The 24480-nt window shown below is 37.2% G+C and overlaps 1 protein-coding gene across 5 annotated transcripts in view; it reads right to left on the bottom strand.

Annotated features, from left to right (window-relative positions):
* Positions 1 to 24480, bottom strand: part of LOC121647635 (FERM domain-containing protein 5) — a 49115-nt gene that overhangs the window by 13333 nt on the left and 11302 nt on the right. For all 5 annotated transcript variants that reach the window (XM_041997241.1, XM_041997237.1, XM_041997240.1 and 2 more), the window contains 2 exons: positions 2240 to 2344; positions 457 to 499 (listed from right to left, as the gene is read on the bottom strand). In XM_041997241.1, the coding sequence (XP_041853175.1) occupies positions 457 to 499; positions 2240 to 2344 (148 nt within the window). The remainder of the gene's footprint in view (positions 1 to 456; positions 500 to 2239; positions 2345 to 24480) is intronic.

Raw genomic sequence — 24480 nt, 5'->3', positions numbered from 1 at the left:
CAATATGCATGGATGTCTTGATCAGCTCTCTGTCTGTTATTTAAGTATAGTGGGTTTATTCAAATAAAGAAGCTACAATTCAAATTCCACTAATTCCTCATTCTTCCCGAAACTACCAATTGCATTCTGTTTTGTTTTAAAGTTTTTTAGTCTTTTTACAGAATTTTTCTAGTATTTTATAGAAGGCAAATTAAATATAGAGACTTTTCAGCCATAAGTATTGCTTTATTTATTTATTAAGTGTAAAATATACAAGTACCTCATAATGGTACTTGGGCAGAGTTATTGATTCTTCAGTGATTGTCTAATGAAATTTTCTTTCCCATAAATCAGCTTTACTGGGCATTGTAGGGACTGAAATATATATCATGGCACTAATCAAAATCACCGGGTGCCTCATGTTGAGGATAAAATATATAATCACACATTTTTACAACATTCAATAAAGGCACTTACATTTCATTTGCTTTGCAATCGATTTTGTAACCTCCAACCAGTGCTGCATTAGAAAGAAAAGCAAATGCAAAACTTCAGTTTTACAAACTTTCACAGTTGTAAATTCACACATATCGTCGAGCTGATATTTTCACTCTCAGCTGCCATGATGTTGAGCTGTTACTACTGACAGTTTTCAGGGGAAACTGGTTGATATTGGTTGTTATGGCAGCACACGGCAGTCTGATGCGTTAAAGCTATGCAGAGCATAAATGCTCTGCAGGGCCTCTTTAATGCAGTCATCAAAAACATCATGCACATAAAGTTAAACAACTAGGATCCACCTGGCAGGGATGTCTCCAGACACTGTTAGAGCAGTTTTTTTTGGCTGAGCTGCAACCCCATGGAGACAGTCACAATTTGTTTGTGTCTACAACCAGAAGGATATTCTTCAGTCTCTCAGAAGGAACCATATTCATTGTACGGCTTTCTCACAGGTTTTGTTTTTGCCAACCCAACCCACCCACAACAACAACCACCAAAATAGTCCTGAGTGACAGCATAAGAAATGCTGCATCAGCAGGAGTTGGCTCTCATCTGCACAACTACAACATGATCTGTGAACGTGTTAATACTTCATGAATCAAGCAGAACAAATACATGGCTCACAGTAGAAGAGCTGGAGGAACACAACTTTTCACTCTGGACCACAATCTCACTCTCAGTCTTTGACTAAATCACATACTTTCAGTTTTTAAAGGACAGCCTGTGATTGCTTCACAGATGCAAATTGACTCAGATGTGTGTGAATGTATTTAGTGATGAATGAATCATTCATAGTTCATGTTAACAGTTTCTACTTTTTTTGGCTGTATTGAAGATGAAAATTTCAACTGAAAGACTGGATCCACTGAAATAAAAGCACCAACTGCGTGAAGTTTAGCATCTACCAGGCTTTTTTTTTTTAGAGCCAATTGCAAAAATGTAGCTACTACTAAGCCAGAAGGTGCATATCATCCATTCTTCTCCTAGGTGACCTTTAGCGATCATATACTAAACATGCAGGACATCTCTACAGAGGATTTCAGTGCTACTTGTTTACATGAGGTAGAACTCATCAAGCTGTTAACCAAGAAACCAGGCAAGAAACATATTGTGGATGGAAAAACATGAGGTGAAGGTCATCCATCTCAATCTATGTCCAAACGATGCTTTTCTAAACCTTAACAAGTACTTTTGTAGAATAAAAGTAACTAAAATATAATATTGGGGGGTAGGGGGAAGAAACAAAGGACACAAACCTGCAGTCTCCAGGTGTAAAATCCAACTTTTGACTTCCAGTATCCATGATACAACCAGTGACAACTTGTTTAATGTAAAAACAAAAGTTCAGAAAGCTGCCTCATTCACAAAATAAAGACTCTTTGTTCTGGCTGGTCAACTCCACAGCTTCTGAGTGTTGCTTTCACCCTTCAACATCAGTTCTGCTAGTTCTCTTATTTGAATTTAGTCATGATACAGTGACTAGAAAGAGTTTCATTGGACACAAAATTAGCGAACATCCCTGTGCACAGAATGAGTCATGAATTTTATTACTGCCAGACTTGATACTGGTGTAAAAACACTTTTATGTAAAAAAAAAAGCCAAGGTTAAAATGCAAAATGCTGTTTGAGTTTCTTTTCTTCAGCATGAGCCTGTTAAAAACCCCATAACAAAAATATGTTATTAAAAAGGGAGTAAATAAAATAAACATGAGCATACACACAAAGCTCCCGTGCCGTGTTAACACACATAAATGCTTACCCGTTGCTTGTCTGGATCCACATATCTGATGCCAAAATAGTCTTTCTCTAGTAAGTTCAGGTGGTGGCAGATGACGTCAAACAGATACTGTCCCTTTGCATCCCGCTGCAGCAAAAAGGAAGAAAATTCAAATTCAGCAAACACGTCAACAGCAGAAAAATAAATAAATAAATTACCATTATATCATTTACATGTGGCTCAAGTTTCAACAAAGAAAAAGGTGGTAAGAAATAAATCAGAAATAAATGCCTTTTTCACAGAATGTACTCCAGTTTTTGTTTTTTGTTTTTTCTAAACCCACCAAAGATATCTCAGATTTATCTAATATTAATACACAGCCAGAGTCATTTGAAGTGTCTGGAATAAACCCTGCCACACAGCTACAAGAGGAGCTTAGAGAGGGTGGATTAAAACTGTCTAGCAGGGGCTGAGCTCTGATTCTCACAGAAAAAGACTGAAACACTCATGCATATAGTGATGTGTCCAGTTCAGTAGATGTCTGATACTTTTCCCTTTTTGTTTTTCTATTTTAAGTCCCTTATACATTTAATAGAAGGGTAATATGTTCATATGCACATCAGGAGTGGCTATAACAGCTGTGCACATCAGCTAAACACTGAAGAGGTGCCACTGTGCAAAATGATGACAATAGAGAAAAAGTTTCAGTGTTAAAACTAATGAAATATGTGAGAAGACAAAAATAGGAACACTCATGCCACTAACAACGTTAAATTAATTAAACAGGTAAAATTGTGCTGTCTTCAACATTTCAGAATCTGTGTGTTTGGCATTAAAGCAGCACGAGTCTTATTAATATGATAAAGCTGTGAGCCAGGTGATTAATCAGTAGAAGAGGACAGCTAACTTTATTCCTCTAGGGCCACTCCAGTGTTGTCACTGCTTAATGGCTCCTGCTATGCTAGGAAATATCAGGCCACATGCCACATCCCATTTACGTCTCACTGGGGTGATTTAATGGCTCAACCAGTTAAATTGACAACCACCTATATGGATTTACATACTTAATGAGCATTTGACTGAAACATCTTTGTAGTTATTCTCTGCACTGGTGCTTAATGGTCTTTTACAGGGAAGCTGAGCTCATCAACATTCATCAAATATATGAGTAGTGTGTTAAATTACTACGTGAACTATGTAATCTCTCTGCTTTATAAAGTTTTTAATGTTTTTCAGCTTGCTGTTTTTGGATCTTTGTCAACTGCAGAAGCCACAGTTTCTAGTAAAATCTCTGAAAGGACAACATGCAACGAGCCAACATGTCCCATCAATTTGTAGTCAAAACAAGCAGGATGGTAAATTATGTTGTTTTGCAGCTTTCACAGAGCCAGTCAGGCATCCTGCACAGACACACATGCTAGATGATTACCTTGTGTTTATTTTTCTTTGCATTGGTATTACATTGATTTTCCCTGTCAAACAACAAACATCCATTGATTTATGATAATTATTTATCTTAATTTGAAGAAGGAAGAAGTTTCCATTAAGGGCCAAACCATTTACTTACACTGATCTGCAGAGCATCAAATAATCACTTATACACATATAAATAAAGGGAATCGTGACATTTGACCCAAGATAAAGGACAAAATGTGAGACTTACTCTGACAAAGGAATTATCTCTTTTGTATTGCAGAAATACATCTTCACATTAAGGTATTCAAATTTAACAAAACACCCAGATAGTTTGCTGTGATGGCAAATAGTGTTCCTGACAGCACTCTCCTCCACGTCATTACTTAGCCTGCAGATAACAGGCACTTCATTAGGACAAAGGCCTGTCAATGCTGGGCTTGTCGTCTAACCATCCTGACTTCATGTGGCCAAATGATGACTGGAGCTCTGCGACTGGAGGTAGCTGATCTTTCTGTAGCAAGGCCAAGGGGCTTCAAGGGTGCACAACACTGTCACTTCAAGATTATTTCTTCACTGTAACATTATAAACCAAGCTGACAGGCCTGCTAACTAACAGAGCTTTGAAAAATGGAGGAGCAAAGGAGACAAACATGCACAGACTCTTTTAAGATTTCTTCACTGTTTTACATACAAACCGGATATTTAGACACACACAACAAAAAAAAAAAAAATCATGAAAATTACAGTAATCCTGACTTCCTAATCTTTAAAAGAAAACCGGAAGCAAGGTTGGGAATACAATATATATAATTTTACTAAAGCTTCTGTAGGAATAAAAGTTTCTTTGGCAGCATGTACCTTTTAATCAATTTACCAATTCTGCCGACTCGAAAAATATTTATATCTATGATAATTAGGTTTTCTACACTAAAATACAATTCATGCACAAAGACAGCAAAACAAAAAAAAAAGAAAAAGGTTCATTCTTTTGGTTTTATCATTGAATTTAAAACAGATGTAAGAACACACAGATAGCAATAAAGCTAAGTGCATTACAAGCAGTTTTGCTGCAGAGGAGTCAGAAAGGACATCTGTTCTTTTGTTGCACAGAAAGAGCGAGTTTGTTAGTATTCAGCAGCACGCGCATCAACCTAACCCCCCATCCTCCTCCTTCTCCTCCTCCCTTTCTTACTCCCTGATGCTCCCCCAACACAGTTGCATTATTCCCTGCTATTCTCTCTAATTACAAGGTTGAAGTAATTGCAGTAGAGAAAGGATGTCCTGAAATTTCTAATTAATTCTAATGAACCACTTCCTTGCCTGAATTGGTTTCTAATAATAACACTACACTAGCCTCAGCAGACATTGGTTTTGACCTACAACAGAAATTGTTTTAACACCATTTAGTGACCTGTGTTTACGTCTCCCAGTCCTACTGTGTTGTATATGTTGAACCCTACATTGTCCAACAGCTACTAACAATTGAAGGCTTGATGTATCAAGAAAAAAAACATAAAATGTTTTTATTTTTATGTTGAGAAAGTGAGGTTTTGTCTCAGTTAGTGGGATTCCTGGTCTCAGACTTTAACAAGAAGTGTACGAGATGTTATTTTTTCTGCGTTTAATTTTAAGATGTCCCCTAAACACATCACATATCAGTTTTAGTCACAGTGTCTAATGAACACAAAAAACATGAAGTTCATCAGATGAGCAGATTTTATGATGCCAAAATAACCCTAATAAAACTGCAGAGTTTTCCACAAGTGTTTTTGTTCATTTCAGAAAGGGCAGAGTGGCTTGTGGCTTTTAATTGACAATAACTTGACAGGAAAGGGGGCAGAGAGAGCAGGGAATGATAGCAAAGAGCCCCAGGCCAGGATTTAAACCTGGGCCTGCAGCGACAAGCAGCTGTAGCCTCTGGCCATGGGGTGACTGCCCAACCAGTTGAGCTAAATGCTGCCCCAAAGCTTTTTTTTTTTTTTTCATGAGGATTATTGAATTGTTGATTGTATAGATTTGTCCATATGAACATTTTGGCCTCTCAAACAAATGAAACCAGTTAAAGCAAATGTATTTATCAATTACTTTATGTCTTGTGATGTGTTTAAAATAAAGAAACTACCTGAAAATAATGAAAAATGTTTTTCTTCACATATGAATGAATTTAGTGTCATGCTGAGCTTCATCTGATGATATTTCTGAAATATTCTAGGGATCTAAAAACATCTTTCTGATGTGGCTCTGAGTGAGAAAGCACAGTGGTTTTCTGACGTTCTGAATGTACAATGGGCACTTTCCATTCAAATTAATCATTAAAGTGGTCTCCATGTCAACGCAGGAGCACAGACCATTAATAAAAGATTGTATCACTTTATAGTGAGAGGAACAGAAACACGATGCCATCGACTGTGTGTGTGTGTGTGTGTGTGGGTGTGTGTGTGCATGTACAGGGTAAAGCTTAGGGTACATTAAGCCCTGAGGTGATTTCTTGTTTTCATAAGCCCATTCCTTTCTTCTGTCCCAGGAGGCTGAGTGATTGCCCTGGTTGATATGTTGGTCAGATTCAGTTTCTGGATAAAGCTGCAGAGGTTTAAGTCTTGAACCCTGCTGCTTCTGTTGAGGCAAGGAGCCCACAAAGGGGAATACACAACAACCTCCAGTCAACATGAAGCTCTCTATAAAATAAAATTAAGTATGTTTCTATCAAGTCACAAATACCGATTCAAATTTATTTTCTCCATTATAGAGAAGAACAATAGAGTCTGTTATTTTGTACTCGTGTATATCACATTTAAGCAATGAAAGCAAAATTAAAAAAGTGAAAAATAAATCCTTTATAGAAAAGCTTGAACAAAATAACTCATCTCTTAGCTGTGGAACAAATTTATCAGCAAATAGTTGGACTATTGCTGTCATTATAACAGCTCATCAGCAGCTCCTAAAGAGGGTTATTAGCTTATAATATTCAGCCCTGGGCAACCCAGGCAGACATCAATCATGTAATGGATAGTGACAAAATATCTCAAGAGTAATTAATGGGTTTTACTCTGATTATCTTAAGTCATCAAATCCTGTAGCTAAAGGAACAGGACAACATTGACACCACCATCAGACTGTCAAGAGAGATGCCTCGAGGAGCAGTAAACCATAAAGCAAGAGATCTGACCTTTAAAGACATACAAGAGTAAACAGACATATAGTTTCCAAAATGAATGGAAGTCTGGAAAAGCAATGGGAAGCAGTTTGTCTTACAGTCTCACAAGTATAAGGAAATGGGGCCATAAAAATACAATGTGGAAAAAAAAAAGATTTGTCCCAGAAATGAGTGGAATGACGAGAATAAGTAAAACAAAAGAGCTCAGGACACAAGGATGTGAATTATTGCTTTTAAAGCAGGGCATCAGTTTGATTTATACTATTAGGCATGAGTCTGTATCTTGACAGTGCACTCTAATTTTGTTGTATATTCTTGTATAATGACAATAAAGTATTGTAACATATCGTATCATAATGTATAATATCGTATCGTTTCATATTGTATCGTACCATATTATATTGTATCGTATCATATCATATCTATTGTATTATATCGTATAGCATCGTATTGTATTGTATCGTATCATATTGTATTGTATGAACTAGTGAAATAAGTTGGCACATGAGATAAAAAGATTATATTCAGGGTAACAAAAGATGTAAATAATCAGAAAAAAAATCATAATTGATGTAACTGATAATTGATCCAGTATGACTGGATACTTCAGCAGTGGCATGCCAGCAGTTTTTAATACACAGATGAAGCTACCAGACCAGACAGCTTAAATGCCAAAGCCCTATATCCCCTACTTTAAACATGATGACAGAAACCATCAACTGTGAAGCTGCTAATGTGCATGTAAACATGATAACATGCAATGCAAACAGGTTTAATTTGAATTTGTATATTTTATTTACGACACATACCAGGAATTTCTTGGATATGTACAGTTCATAAACAGTTGAAAAATACATAAAAACCTGAAAAAGGTAGAAATTATATCTAACATTTCACTGCAAAATGGTTTTGATCAGTCCTGGGACATCCATCTTTATGTCGTAATGTTTATATTGTTGTTATATTGTTGTCTGCATGTAAATTCCTGTTCCATCCTGTGTAGCTTGCAGGGCTTTTTATGGCATTCGGCAAAATTCTGTGATGTTCCAAGTTAGCCTATTACAACCTGATGCAACATTTACAGCACATGTTTTCACCTTTCAAGCTTGATGCAACACACAAGCAGAGAAAAAAACACTGTAAGGAGCACAGGTATAGTGCAAGCTTGAGGCTTGTTTCAGTGATCCATCTGAACCAAACATCTAAAGGTAAATTAATGAATATTAGAAAATGAAATATGCGTGTCTACTATGTACATCACTTTTGGTGTGCTAATATTTAGCTACCTCTAAACAGACAGTGCAAGCAGTTGAGAATGTGATTTAACATCATCTTGGGTCAAATCAATATCAAATTGTCAAAATGAACAGTCCTAAAATTTTAGAATTTAAGTGACCTGAATGTTTCTTTCAAAAATATAGTTCCCGGAAACCAACCCGTCAAAGCAGATGGCAACCCATCCTGAGTGTGGCTCTGCTGGAGGGTTTTTACTGTTAAGGTAGTTTTCTCTTCTTAACTGACTTAAAGTGGCTCTACAAACAGAACTGTTGGATACATATTCATGTAAAGTGCGATGACAGTTGCCTTATGAACTGGGTCATGTAACTAATTTTAAATGGCTAAATCTGGTTTTCAGCATATACTTTAAGACTTGATCCAGTAAAATCCATAATGATTGAAATTACCAGAGAGGAGTGGCAGCTTTTTGTAGAACAAAGTCTTCACTCTACATTACAAAGCATTTGTATCAGTATTCCTGATTACTATGAAACAACCATTAAAAACTATTTGTAAGTGCATGCTGTATGGTTTTCAGTCAGATCTACCATGACCAGAAAAGTGACTGCAGACGCACATTAAATGGTGTGTTTTTTTGTGACATATGTGCCTAAATCATTCTTACTGAAGGCGTGAGGAAATGAACATGTTTCTCAATGAGGATTTCTGAGTCACTCAGCCCACCTGTGATGGATTTTATTGCCAACTTGGCGGTAAAAGCTTTTCTGTCACATTTCACAGCCCATCCAGACCACTGTATAGTGCAAGTTTTAAATAATCAGCAACAAAATATGGATCATATTGGAATGTATTTTTTTTTTTTTTTTGAAAACTATTTAATTATTTTTTTTATTATCTACATCCAAATTATTTGTGATCTTGGAGTTTACTAAAAAGTGTGACAAATACCCCTAAAACAAAAAGAGCAGTACAATCGGTTTCATGCTTGGGATTACAATATAAAAATGCTTATGTTTTTGGCATTTTGCACAGTTCTGGTACTGATATGCAAGTTCACTCTTCCCTTTTGTAGTGAAAGGAAGTCGAGCATAACTTAGTGTAGCTAATTTAAATAATATCAGCGCATCAGACCTGAAATGTATTCTTATGCAGGTTTAGCCTCTAAATGAAATAAGAGCTGGGCAGTCTTAAAGCATGGAGCATTATCATCACAACATCTAGGTTTAGACTAGAGGCATGTCGCATTATAGCAGACACACTCATTTGAGTTGAAGATTTGTTCACACATACACTAATGTCTGCTGTTTATCAGTATAACAGCCAGAGGCACTGTTCCATGGGTTTTGTAGAGACTGAAACTGTTTAGTGCCTACAAGCTAATATTAATGTTTTAAAGCATTAGACTAAAGTTTTCACCGTAAAAGTGTACTCTTTATGGCAGTACAAGATGGTCTACTACACATAACCCCTCTCTGTCTATAACATCTACAGTTTGTATCATTTCTGGGCTTTTACTAAACAGTGAAGCAGTTGGTTCATTGAGCTCCATCATTATTCTGTGGCCAAAACTAACCCCAATCCAATTCAGCAGCAAGAGCCTCCCAGACAGTCTTTACCACTTCTTTCAAGTAAACTGTCTCTAAAAATATGCATGGACACTCACCAGGGTTAATTGTTCCACTAACATGAATTTAATTTTTGTCATTACTATCAGTGATACAGTGTTGATGATGTGAATTTTCTTTTTTAGAGGGTACACACCCTGTTTCCTCTCATTTCTTCTGACCTCTGACCACCTTTATGTATCAGACTCTTTTCATTTTAGACAAGCCTGTCTGTTTTAATCTAGTCTGCCACACTCAAAGGTTTCTTGAAAATCTGTCCTATTGTTGCTACTGTATGAATCTACAAACACCATGAAAACAGATAGTTAAAGCATTGTCTTTTTTTATAAATTGCTACTGACATATATTAAATGAGAAGCAGGACTGCACAAAATAGAGGGCAGGAAAACAAAGGGCCTCTGTGAAAGAAGAAAATTCACAAAGACGAGATATCTTTTTACCGTCAAACTTCAATTTCCCCTCTGAATTCTTGCCCTTTTTCTATTGTCAGTGGGAAGAGATATTTCCCAGCCGCCTCTCCTATTTTTGCAAAGTGGGCTGATTGAATCTGAAGTCACAAGAGGAATAATCAGTCCAGAGTGGCCCCATTGCCTTCAAATGTGTAGATTTAGTCAGATTTTGCAGCTACATAGATCTTATAAATCTTATGCCCAAATAATTTATTTATAAAGTAAATAAAATAAGGAGGAAGAAAGAACGAAATAGGAGACATGAAGAATATATTTGCATTTTAGAGTCAGTTAGTCCACAGGGAGAAACATACCTCAGGGCACCAATAATAGATTGTAGCTCTCCAAATTCACACCTCCATTGTCACATTCCTTTAATCTAATCCAAGGCAACCTTGTCTCAAAGAGTAAACTTGTCTAGGATCTTCAAACCACTGCTAACCAGAGAGATGGTGAGTGAGGAGTCACCCCTTCTGGGATGTTTAATAAATAGCTGGAAAAGAGGTTGTAGTTGAAATAAGGCCATGCTATGTTGTGTTCATTGCAGGTGTGAGAGTACAAATAGGGCGACATTCTGATAGGGAAAATTTCAGGACAGCTCCTCTCTAATGAGGTGATTATTCCTGTAAAAATCAGCTTTGATCACTGCTTTTTAGTTGTCTGTATCTACCGTGTATCGACAAACAAAGACACCAGTCTGGGTGAGTGCATATAAGGAACTCTTTCCCTTCCTATCACTAAGAGCTTTTAACCACTTCTGGTTATTTATCAATAAGGCAATGCATCTTTTTTTTTTAATGGTTAATGCAAAAGTCTCTAATGTAAAAGCTTCTTCAGACAGGTTCTCCAACAAAGCACAAGGATAGTCCATTATTTTATAAAGTATTGCAAGTAAATGACACCATATCAGAGGGAGGTGTGGCTTATGACACACTTTGTTTTGGTCTACATGCAGCAGACAACACCAAACCTTGCGGTGAAATAATTTAGCTTTTTGCCACTTTAATGCCCTTTAATATGAAGTTATCTTACCCAAACAAAGAGAACAGACAGATGCTACCGAATCTTTTATGCCTTCTCCCATTAGGCTTTTAAACAATGTGGATAGTATTTGATGATTTTCAGATTCTGTTCACTGTTAATATTTCTTTATTAGTTATGTGGTAATTATCTATTTATTACTTCATATCTATAAAGGCTACAGTCTTTCTTAATGTTCTTTATATTACTGATGACCTACAATCTGTTCCTGTGACCTGATCTCATGGACTGACTTGTCCCGGATCTCTGAATGCTGTTGTGGTTAAGTTATTGTTTTTACCCTTAGACTGCCAAACTAAATTGCCCATCAGGGATTAATAAAGTTGTTTGAATTGAATTGAACTGAATTGCAATATTTTAAGTTGCAAGACACAACTTTGGAAAAAATATATTGGTATGTTACACTGGAGGAGAAATTTTGAGCTTCAAAATAACCTAAGTCAAAAGCAAAAGTGGATCCCAAATAACAGCTCATAAATAAGTATGGATATACCCAACCGACCCAGGTTGGATCTTTCTCAGACTAACTAAATTACAGATGCTACTTTTCTTAGAAGGATCACCCTTTAGCTGTTTTAAGTGCCTTATGTTGAGAAGAGCATTCCCTCATGGTACCATTTCACCCTTTTCATTGTCTCTAGAGCCCCAGGAAAGATCACTTTCTTGTAGTGAATCCAGCCATAAAAACGGAAAGAGCTGTTTGGCCCTGGAGACTCACTGCTTGTGCACAGGGGTGTGAAGGCCCATCATTGTCCCAGTGTGTTAAAGCTCTAATGGTAACTCAAGAGAGATGCAATCTCTTTTTACAGTTCTAAAAACACATTTTTTGTACAATTCTGCAACATTATGGGTAGATTAAATGTTTGCAATCTTCACTCCATATGTTTGGAGTGATGATTGGCTCAATTTACTGGAAGAGAAAAGCACAGAAAAAAGATTAATCAATATTTAGGACCTTAAATGAGGAGTTAAGCTTCAAACATTTAATTATTGGTGTTTTTGTAAATGTTCCATAAAAGTTTTTGTGGTGGATTTGGAGTATTGGGGAAAGGTTCAAGAGTCAACATAGGATTGACTGTTACTGGCTGGAGAGAGCTCACAGTACAGTTAGGATGCAAGATGCCAAATTAGCCCCTGATGGTCATGCCTCACTAGGAAATCTGCCAAAGTTCAGTAGTGCCTCTTTAACAACCATAAATCTATGAAAAAGCATAATTTAGAAAAATAGTGGTTTAAATCATTTTGCTCAGAAACCAGCATTGATTGCACTCTAACAACTTCTTATTTTTATTGTCTCAGAGATTTAATCTTAAGTAGAATTGTTTCTTTCAGACTCTCATTCTTTCCCTTGATTATTTAGCATGACAGCCATGAAGGGTTTATCCACTGCATGAAGGAAAAGGCTGCTGCTGTCTGCAACCCACTGCTCTGTACTTACCAACCAAACAGAGAGGCAGGACAAGCTCAAAATACTGTTGAGTTGTTGGTTGGGGATTTAGAGTGACAGCTTATTTCAGAGATTTACTGTGGTGTCACTTATGAAGCTTCAGGGAGTATTCTCCTCTGAAATCCTCTGAAATGTTGCTGAAAAAAATTTCCTCCCCTTTGATTAGTGTTTTAATGAGATTCACTGAACAGCATGTGAGAAAATACTCAGTAACTACAGTATGTGGTAAGAAGCACTGGGAGTGCATGTAAGGCTTCGGTGCTAAGCTTCCATCATTACAGTACTTCAAAAGAGATCATGTCAAACTTCAAGTATGAAGACATCCTGTGGATCTGTACAACTGTATGAAGAAAGCCATTCAAGGACTCCAGCTACATCATTTGAAATAAAAATGCCACATTTCCACATATTTTCTGAAATTATTAGGCACCAGGTGCCCATGACAATGTCATCTAGTTGCTTAGTTTGACTGAAAACACAGTTAAAACTAATGATATAAAGAAATAAAACTTAAGTTAACCTTAAATGATTAGGCATTTCTGTTTTACTAATTACTTTAATTGTTTTGTGGATTCTTTGATGATTTAAAATTCAGTTTATCTTGCAGCTTTTTTTTTCAACCAACTACAACAATAAAACAGTGAAGCAACACTTCCTTTTCGTCACTTGATTACACATTTCCTTTTAGAATAAATGTCAGGTTTTTAAAGTATACTTTGTGAAGTGAGCAGAAGACTTATCCCAAATAATTAAAGTAAGTGGTACAACACTAAAAAAGTTTTTAATACACATTCACTTAAGCAATTTGCTTTGAACAAGGCAGCCTTGGTGCTCTGCATGTAGCAGATGCAGGGTGGGTTTTTTTCTGTCATGTTTCACCAAGCCTTTCAGAACAGGCACAAGAGCTAGACAGCTATGACAGATAGTATTAATGTGCAAATGTAGAGAGAGCTTGACAGACATTTAGTGGCACTGCTTCAACTTGTTCTATTTCAAACTACATAGAGAGGTTGATGAGTCCCAGCCTCTCCAGCTGACCTTGTCTCAGGTTAACCACAAGGAAAATTAAGAAGAGTAACGTAATTGGTCGGCAGGCTTAATTAAAAGCTGGTATTTTGAGAGCAATCTGATATTCAGCTAATATAAATTAAGCCTCTTAGGATGAATCTCCATAAGGGGAGCAAAAATAGCTTTTCAAAAGGCAGCCGTGAGAACTCTTTTGGCTGCCTTTCAGTTCCAGTTCCATGCAGCTTAACTTGTTCCCCTCAGGAGAGACAAAGTGATGATTATCTAAGGCCCAAAAAGACTAAAGGTTAAAAATCCTCCAATGCTAATATGGTGTATGTTGTCCAGCAATATTGGTGTGTATTCATAAAGCTGTCACATAAATAATGTGTCATTTAGCTTGTGGTAAACACAGTTATTTAAAAAAATATATATTTTTAAATATGACTTGTACTAATACTGAACAAAAATGACTGTTTCTCTCCATGTTCTTCATGTTTAGTGAAAATGCTGCTGATCAGTTGAAAGTTAAACATTTAACTGAGCAGAGCCTGCGCTTTTAAAGCTCCTTATTCTCATTGCTTTTAATGGAAATAATCACACTGTTCATGGGCTTAGCATAATTTTGGCACATATTAGCAAAAGCATTAGGTGTTAAAAATATTTCAAGTTTTATCAAAACAGTGCGCTGCTTCAAAGACATTTTTATGGTCTCATAGCAACAGTGGTAACCATGAGCAGTGCTTCTTACAAGCCTCTTACTCATGGCTATGCTCCCTTTGAATGAAGGTAGGCAACTTCTTGCAGGACATGCACAATGTAAAGATAGCCCTCAGTCCTCTAAGTAACAGAGTCAAATTCATTCTCAGCAGCCTCCCACACAGCTTACGTAATGTATTGATTTGAGTCCACAGACTTGAAATGGAAAAACGAGTAAGAAGCAACTCTGAATAACATCAGAAAATAAAATAATTCAATCTAATAGAAAAAGATTTCTTTCACACAGAACTGATGATTTTAAAATTCAGTACACAATGACAGCAAGCAAGAATATCAGGGAAAAAAACAAACAAAAAACAATGATTACAACCAAACATAAATCACCATTGAAATAAAGCACTGTTCATCATGATGAAGCAGGTGCAGTCATACAAAAGCAAGTCAAAATTTATTTGAATGTAATGTAGTGTAATTCTCTCCTCAGCGTGAAACTGTTCAGATTCTGATTAAGATTGCAGGATATTCAGACATGAAATGGGAATAAATGCCTCATAATACAAGAACTGTAACATTCAACTGTAAGTAGGCTGTCAGTGTGACTAAAAAGAGCCCTTTCTATTTCTAACCAACTCCATCTAAGATGATGCAGTTACTGCTAAATAAAACTTTAGCAGATATCTTATAGTCAATGAACAGGAGAGATATCCAAATTTATATAATTAAATGAGAATGTTCCATTCTGACATATTGATTTCTCTCAGGAAAAGTTCTCTGAGGTCTGAGAGGAACATAGAGTCTTGCTGTTACTAATTTATTTACTCTGACAAATGGCAAAAATAAATCAGATATTGTTTTTTTTCACGTTATGATTTGGAAATGATCTTAAAATAAAATTGTAATTACATCACCTGTCCATGCAAGAGGACTGAATTCTCTTAAAGGGAAACAGCAACAGTTAAAATGAGGTTAATTCAGTGATGTGAACATCCTCATGATATTCTAATAGCCTTATTCTAATTCCCCTTCCCATTCTTGTTGGACTGATTGAGGCCAGTGGAATGATGCTGCAGGAAGAAAGAAATGGGAGCCTGTTGACTGGCACACTAGAAATGGGAAATCTCACCTCTGGGCTGATGGGAGTGCAGGTGTATGCTGGTCCAGTCTGCCTACTTTGAACCTTGTTAGTCTTGCAAAAAGCACTCTGGCCCTGAAGCATCCTGATAAAGTAAGCTGAGGACAGTCACCCATTACCTGCAAAATACCTTCAGCTACTTTGTTACTTTATTCTAACAGATCATAGGATGTGGATAATTTACTGTATGTGATAAATGTTTTAAATACCACCGTCTTTGCATTTTTAAAGCACAAAAATTACTTCATGTATCTTTTAAAATAAGGAGATAATATTTGTCCTTTTTTTTTCAAGCGTACTTACAAGCTAGCATAATCACAGACTTATAGCTTACTTTAAAGGTCACAGCTCATGAGCTACTTCCTCTCAAATCAAAGCCCACACTGCATATTGATGCATTACCACAGAGAAGTTAAATCAGTGCTTAATATATGACTTGATGCCCTTTACAAGATGGACAGGTCTATGCAGAAAATCAAAAAGCACAACCAGGAAGGCTGGTTGAGTGAGGAAAAGGCTGGGTCACTTCACAGTGAGCAGCCAAGAGGAACAGATTGCTTCTGCTCTGCATGATCACAGTAGGGAATGGTCTGAAAGGGGTCTTTGTTTGCCCAGGGGGAAGCCAGAATGGCATGGCTTGGCTGCACAGGGTGGCATGTGGTCTGGTGCAACTGGGAATGGGGTGGCGTTGGAGGGTGCACATTTAGCTGTAAGCACTTTTTCCCCGTCTTTCCAACTTGCGCTCGGTCATGCAGCTATAGGACAAATGATGTCATCCAGTGTGCAGGCAGTGGGCAGCCTCCCCAGTGGAGCTCACTGAAATGAATATGAACGTCTGAGATTTGAAGAAGTGCTAGAAAAAAAGTTTCCAACACTGTCAGCTGGATAAAAATGCCCTTCTATTAATTAAATGAGAGCAATTTGTTAAGTCATCCACAATGTCAGTTTCTGATGTGTTGGTGTTGTGTTCACATCCCAGTGGATGGTAAAAAAAAAAACAATTAGCATGTGCCATCCACAGAAAACTGCAGTGTGAGCTATGGAAGCCAGAATTTCCATCTGTTTATAATATCACTGCTCAGACATGTTGGTAATATATAAGAAATAAATAAAAAAAACACAAAATGCACAGCACAACTGCAGGAAGCACCTAGTTTTAAATTACACGTATGGTGTTGTGTAGGGTAGAGAACATCAATCACCTTATAATAAAGCAACCAGAGCACGGTGGTCCAGTAAGCAAGAAGTGTGTGTCATCACTATCACCATCTTTTTCACATACTGTGCTGCTCCTGCTCTTTTGCTTGAGATGGATGAGCTATTATGAAAATGAGAATCACAACCCATAAAATGAGCATCATCCTTAGTCAGCAAAGTAAAACTGCAATGGAGAAGTGTGTGGACAGAGTTGTCAGCATACAAGAGTTTATGGCTCTTGGGTGATCCAGGCAAAACTACGAAAATGACAGGAAGGAGGTGAAGAAAATAGTGATTAGCTGTAGTGTGTGAACATATGTATTAATGTATTGTTTGATGTGTATGTCTTTTGTTGTTAGCCGTTTTCTTTCTTTCAGTTTTTGTTTTTTCTTGTGCTCCCTCATTAAGACATCATTATCAATGAGAAGCTGTTCTGAATTGACTTTTATGGACTAAATTAAGGTTTACAATGATAGATGTGCATGAAGGCTGGTAGAACTTGTAATAAGCTCTGCTGACGCATTTGGCTGAGGTTTTATAAATTTGCAACCTGTGAACAAACAAGTGCATGACTCACCGTCTGCATTTGTGCTGTTTCACATTAGACTTTAAAGGATACTGCAGCATTTTTTTCTATAAGATATGAAAGATTAGACAAAATTTCAAAGAAATGAACATTTTTGTTGCATCTTTTACCCAAGAGGGTGTGGTTTATTAATACTAATAATCAAGGAACTAAACATTTAAATATCCAAATTGCATGGATTATATAATTCTGGTAATTTATTTTTCTCACCATTAAAAATAAAAGATTAATTCATTGATAGCAAAATATTTTTTTCAAGTTTTCTTCTGAGATTGTAATTCTATTGTTATCATGAATGAGTTTACCGACAATAATAAAGTATAAAAAGTCCAATATCCTCTTTGGACCAGGTTGTGTTTCATCTAAACAAACAGGACTGACTATTAAAAGTGAAAACAGTATTATTGTTTTAGTCTAACAGACAAAACACAGCCACTAAATCTGTTTTAATCCTGCAATGATCGTCTTTGTTTCCTTTTAACTTTTCTTTATTAATAATTATGTTTCTAAACCCTAATCCCAGTGCTGGGATGAATGAGGGGTCATAATACCATGCATTCTTTGTTATTATTTAATGCAATGCCAATACAGAGACAAAAATAGTGATGTGAACACGTTACTTGATTCATGTAAAAATTCTCTGTGTCATGACCCAAGGTCACAAACACAAAATCCACAGATGAAGCTTTGCTGGAGACAGAAAGGACAGAGGGGGATAGTCTACACACATGCATGGATCTAGCTCATTGGTTTAGAAATGGCACACTCAAATACACACACACACCAGTATCAGCTATCTGTAGCTGCAGCACAGTTGATAGATAGTAATAAATGAATAAAAATAATAAAAGAATGAATAAAAGATAGGATATGAAAATCTTTAGGTTGTGCTTCTTCGTTTTAACTTTTTCATTTTTCTTTACTTTAAATGTGATTCTGTACTAATTTTAACTAAAAGTAATGATGAAAATAAAATAATAATGGAGTCAAAGAATAGATGAATAATAATAAAGTTGAATGATAATTTCTGTGGAGTATAAAGCAAGTGTCTTATAGAAAAGCCAAACATTAATCGTGAGGCTTGCAGCTTGAATTTTTTAACTCACTTTTATGCATTATCATTGAAAAACACACTGACCCCCCAACTGATCACAGCATTGTAAATGCAGCCCAAACAAGTGATGGGTTTAAATTTAGTAACGGCAGGGGTTTAGCCCTGAGATTTAACGAAGTCAGTGTCATCAATGTGTGGAGGTTAAGAAACTCCTCTGAGACATCTACAGCATTAAGTTCCATTCACTTGAAAAAAGGCTTTCAAGGCAAAAGCCCTCCAAACTTTGCAGCCATGAGAGAACTGGATCTTCAGCAAATCACCAGCCTTGAGCTCAAAATGCTGATCTCATTAACACCATGAAATCAGCCTTTTTAAATGATCAGGGCCCCACTCAGCCTCTTTCAAATCACGTCATCCATCTGCCCCACTGGGATTCGGTCCTACTCTCCAAATTGTGAGCCCACTGGAGCATTGGGGCTAGATTAGCTGAATGTGCTTATGCTGCAACCTTCAGGCACTAATTACTGTACCAGAACAAGCAGATTTCCATCTGCAGGCTGTATTGCTCTCTGTAATGAACCACGACTTGCTGTCGTTTTCTAGTCTTTACTGGTAAGCTGAGTTTGAATTAAAAAAAAGAATGCTCATACAACAACAAATAAATGAATAAATACATAAATAAGCATAAACAAAATCATGACACAAGCATAATAGCTTTTTCATGATAAAAAATAATAACTAATTAATAATCTAATTACTAATTATTAATAACCATTAAGAGGTGAGAGAAAGACATGAAGTGATTTAGTAGCAAAGAGCTTGGGCTGTTGCTATGGTGATGTAGCATCACAGCACAAGGACAAGTACATAAAATTTTCATTTGGCTGCCAATCAAAAACACCAACTATAAATGATGATGTCCACAAATGCAGAGGATGCAGGCGCATATAAGTATCTCTGACTTTTGACTGTAATATCTGAAGACACATGTACTCACATATATCGTGACAGAAAGTAGGGCCACATCTTCATGGTATGTTGGACTAAAATCTAAAAGCGGAATGTTTTCCTATAATCCTCTCGGGCTAACGGTTACATAAAACATCTTGATTGAGAGAAATAATCCACTACTGGATATGAGAACAGGGTCACAGAGAGAGAAAAAAACCTGCAGAGTGGGTTGCTATCTAAACACAACAGACTGTGTAGAAGGAAGTGGAGAAGATGGCAGAATAGCAAGGAAACCTGGATTAGACCTGCACAGCTACTACTTACCACCACTTCTCACTGTTCAAATAAGAAAATGTACATGTTATAAGAGAAATAATAACAGAGTATGACTTTGTCTGCTGTGTTTGAAGAGGGTATAAAAGGAAACATAGCAAGACAAAATGAACCAGCTTTAATTATCACCAATGTTTGGCTCTCTGTGAATTAAGTTTCTGATGCCATGCTGTGATGGATTTTGTAGAAGAAATTAGGCATCCATCTGTCTTTCTTTGGCACTTACACGCTGAACAATTTGTGACCGTGCTTAAATAAAATTGCATTGTTTGTCTGGCAAGCTGCTGTGCCCCCTCTCACTTTCTCTCACTGCCTCCCCGCAGTGACTCATCAGGCAATAACCTTGACAAACAACCTTCAACACCCACTCTTAGCATAGCAATACTGACAAGATTTACAAAGCACTTTCAAACTAGCCTCCGTTTTTCTCCATCTGTCATCTTTCTAATTATATAAGACTTTGACCGCAATATAAAAGATTATTCACAAATCAATATAGTATCAGTGGCAGCTTTACAATGTAGTTTGTGAGGCTGCAGTCGTGGTCGTGTCTGTCTTGAGTTTCACATAGTAGTTGGCTCTTCATATTAGTGTTGCAATGAATAAGGATTAGTCCATCAGTAAAAAAACAAAAAAAAAAACACCACTATCTGTCACCCATACACAGGACAGAAAAGTAGAGCAGTGCAATATACCAAGCACTGTCCTGTGGGACAAATGCAGTGTGCAGCATGTGTTGTTTATGACTGCCAACAATCCATGTGATTGTTTGAAGTATGCCAAAGAAGCATGCTTGACTTAAATCCCTTATGTACTTACAACAAATAATAATCAGGACCACAGATAGTAAATGGTCTTAATCTTATTTTCAAAGAACAGAAACTGACAATCAAGTATTGCATCACTTACCTGTTCAGTCATAACAGAATAGTGGCAGATTATTCTAAAACTAGTTTTATGCAGCACAGATGTAACCCAAGATTTTAAAAAGCAGCTTTACGGTTTGCAGCTACTCAGTAGATCACATAACAGCTTTGTGTCTAGAAAGCTTAGCTGCCCCTCCTGCATTATAAGAACTGACATCACACATATTTAAAATGATCTTTTAAAAAAATGACTCAATATTGCTTTTTTAAATGAGTCATGTGACCCAGCTGGGTTGGCAGAGCAAGAGAAAGATGCAAAACATGAATTAGAGACTGGGAAGAAGAAGAATGTCAACAGTCCCAGTGTGGTGGGTAATGAGTTTTAACCAGAATGGCTCTACTACTTGGTTTCCATCTAGATGCACAGTATTAAGCTATGGATTTTCTATAGCAAACAGCCTGAAGAATTAACAAAGTATAACTCCACACTTCTCACCCCAACTGGTAAAAGCAGATGGTCGCCCACTCTGAGTTTGGTTCTGTCAGTTTCTTCCTCTTAAACGGGAGTATTTCCTCCACAGTTTATCCAAGTCTGCTCAAATACAGTAGGAAGTGCTCAGAGGTAATATATGGTAAGAAAATGGCACTATATAAATAAAAACTTAACTGCTTCAGATTTAAATTACATTAAGGGGGAAAGAAGGAATTCGGCAGAGAATCTGAAGACCAAAATAGAATTAATGTTAGTAAAATATGTTTTCTTCAGTTTTTCAAACATGATACAGTGAAAGGAACTAAATTAAATACCTCTTTACATACGTCTTTCATGCCTAGACTGATGCATTAGTTCTGCATCTGTGTCATGTGTGAAAATGCAGTGGGTGCACATAGGAAGTCGAAGTTGGTCTGCTGCTGATACACCTCAGAGTCAGCAAGTGTACAGAGGTGAATCAAATTTTGTGTGTACTTGCACACACCAAGCTGCAGGGCCAAGCAGCTTGGTTTGGAAGGTGTGAATTACAGAGGACGAAAGACAGTGGGTTAATGAGAATGTCCCTTTGTCACCATAACCTATGTGTTAAAAAAGTGCTGAAGACTAATGAGAAGCAGGTGGCTAAATATACTTGCTGAATCCAGCAACTGATGTGGCCAATGACAGGCAAGTGCTGGCATAGGTGTGTTTGGTTCCCAGTGCCAAATTGTGGATGAGCTACTTCCTCAGCTTAGCATTAGCGTGCCTAAACTGGTGACCAACTTACCTGCTCCTTACATAACAATATACTGTATAACATATAACAAATCTCTCTAAATATACACCAAATGCTTCTAATGTGACAACAGTTAGTTAATTCCTTTATTTTGGGCTGTTAGATACTACTGGCTCTGAGCTAGTAGTGCATTTACAGCCTGGTTGCTAGCTATGACATGCGACAGAAGCCCCTGCAGCGGGCTGCTGGGTTAAAAACCCGAGTTGCCACCTTGGTCGAATAAGTAGTTGTCTTCTTTTGTTCAGTTTGGTTTGTCTAGGGCAACCCTGGTCCTCAACGCACACTATCCTGCAGGTCTTAGACGTCTCCGTGCTGCAACACACCTGAATCAAATTAATGGCTCTCTGACAAGCTCCGCACAAGTCTGCTAATGAGCCATTAATTTGAATCAGGTGTGTTGTAGCAGGGAAACATCTAAGACCTACAGGATAGTGGGCCTTGAGGACCAGGGTTGGGAATCACCGGTCTAATAAATTGTGAGCCTTCCTGTGATCCACTGTCCCGTGGAGTTCTACGGGATCCACTTTGGGGCCAATTCTGTTTTCGTTATATTTGCTCCCTCTGGGTTCAGTTCTCAGGAGACATGGCATCTCTTTTTATTGTTATGCAGATGACTGCCAGATCCATCTTTCCCTTAAAAAGAAGGACGGGCTTGCTGTGTACTCTCTGCAAACATGTTTGAAGGATATTAAATCTTTGTACCCAGTTGTTTAGGTGTTATGTAGATCTGAATAATTTAAAATCATTTTTATCAAGCCAGAGATTGAAAAACCTGGGTTTTAAAATGGATTCTGAACTAAAGCTTGAAAGCTAGATTTAGTCAGTTGGATCCAGTTTATTTTACCTGAGGCAGCTGGCCTAAAGACGTCACTTTGTAGTGTGGCAATACTTACAAACAGTAATCCATGCCTTTGTAAGCACCTGGCTGGAATACTGCAATGCACTTTATTTTGGGGTGAGTCACTCTTCTATTTCTCAACTGCAGCTTGTATAAAATGCACGTCTTTGAACTGGCACATTCAAGTATGAGCACATCACCCCAGTTTTAGCTTCTCTTTACTGGCTGCCCATGCACTTTGCAATCCATTTTAAATTGCTTTTATTTGCTTTTAAATGTTTTAATGGTGTTGCCCCATTGTATTTCTCTGAGCTCCTCCATCCCTATACACCGTCTTGGGCTCTCAGGTTGCCTGACCAACTCCTCCTGAGTGTACCCCAAGACTAACCGGAAGCTTAGAGGGGACCTGGGCTTTGCAGTTGAAGCACCTAAACTTTGGATTGAGCTGCCTTTATATATTAGACAGGCCTCCTTTATGTGTTTTTAAATATTTTCTTAAAACACATCTCTTCACCTTGTTCTTTAGCACAGAATAACATGCTGACATTTTGATCGGATTTTAGATTATTTTAATTATTTTATTTAACTGTATTTTAATTTTTTAGCATCCTTCATATACTATTTGTTTTAATAGTTTTTATTGTTTTAACAAAAGACAAAAGCAGCCAGAGGGAGATCGGATGGATGGCACAGGGTAGCTCTATTAAGCATCTTGACAGGATGCAAAATAGCCAGCCTGCAGTGGCCAGTGGGCTGGGTCATAATAGCAATATACAAATAATGAGGGAAAAAATTACCCTAAAGGCAACAATGCTGGCATGCAAAGCAGAAAACAAAAGTCTTTGTGCAAAACAGTCTTAGTAGTAAATGAAATCAATACAACGTTTGTAATGAATGAAGAGGGCAGTGAGGTATTGGCTGCAAAATCCTGCCAACAGTTGCAGAATCTGCAGGCCCTGACAGCTGGGTGGTAATTACTGCACCTTTTGCAGAAGGGCACAACCTTGGCAAAAGCTCAAAAGCTACTCATCTGTCCTCTCTACAGTTATAAAGAGATTTAAGTTAAAACTCAGTGTAGTGCCCCAGATAGGCAATATGCTGATTTCTGCTAAGTTGGCAATAATCCACTCTGGCCAAGTGTGAAGTGGCCCCACCTTAGGTAATATATTTTAATATGCAGTACACTGTAAATCATCTAGTAATATCTATTAGTATCTTGATATCCAGCTTTCCTTTCCAGTATTAAAAGAATAATTTACATATTGCTTCATCTTGTATTAAACCACTTGCAACTTTAAGACAGTCTGATTGATGACAATGTAATATACAGACTGCAAAATAACACCAAAAATATTTCATTATCCCTTATAAGAATGTTCCAGGTGTCAGATATTATGACATCCGGTTTACTTTTCCTTCCTTTTGAAACTATCCTAAGTTTTTATAGTATGATCAAGGGCCAAGCAAGAAAAAACAAGCAATTCAGAGATGAAAAAAACATACATCTGATGCAGTAGAAACAAGCGGATGTATGTTAGCAATTGCACAAGTAACATAAGAAATAATAATCTCCTACAGGCCACATCAATATTCTGCATTTTCCATCACAAAACCACAATGTTTGACACAGCTATGTTTTAATCTGCACTCACATGTGGCAAAAGGTCAGGACATCCTGATGGGCATTATTGCGGACTTTCTGTGAAGATTTGCTGCCACTCCTCAGTTATCTATCTTCATAGAGATCAGTTAATGCTGAAGATCACAAGAGGCCAATCAGAAAAACCCATGGGAGACAAGAGTGACCGGTTACTGAGGATGGTACAGCAGAGAGAAGGTAAGCTTATTACTGAATATGCAAAACAGAAAAGCAAAGTGTCTGGGAGGTGGTTGTGGCAAATTATTATAACAGGTGGAAATAAGACAGTTTTTTCTTTTTTTTTCTTTTTTTTTTTTAACCAG

This window comes from Melanotaenia boesemani, chromosome 10, assembly GCF_017639745.1.
Source record: "Melanotaenia boesemani isolate fMelBoe1 chromosome 10, fMelBoe1.pri, whole genome shotgun sequence".
NCBI lineage: Eukaryota > Metazoa > Chordata > Actinopteri > Atheriniformes > Melanotaeniidae > Melanotaenia > Melanotaenia boesemani.
Note: the sequence above shows the minus strand (reverse complement) of the source record. Positions and strands in the feature narration are given on the sequence as shown.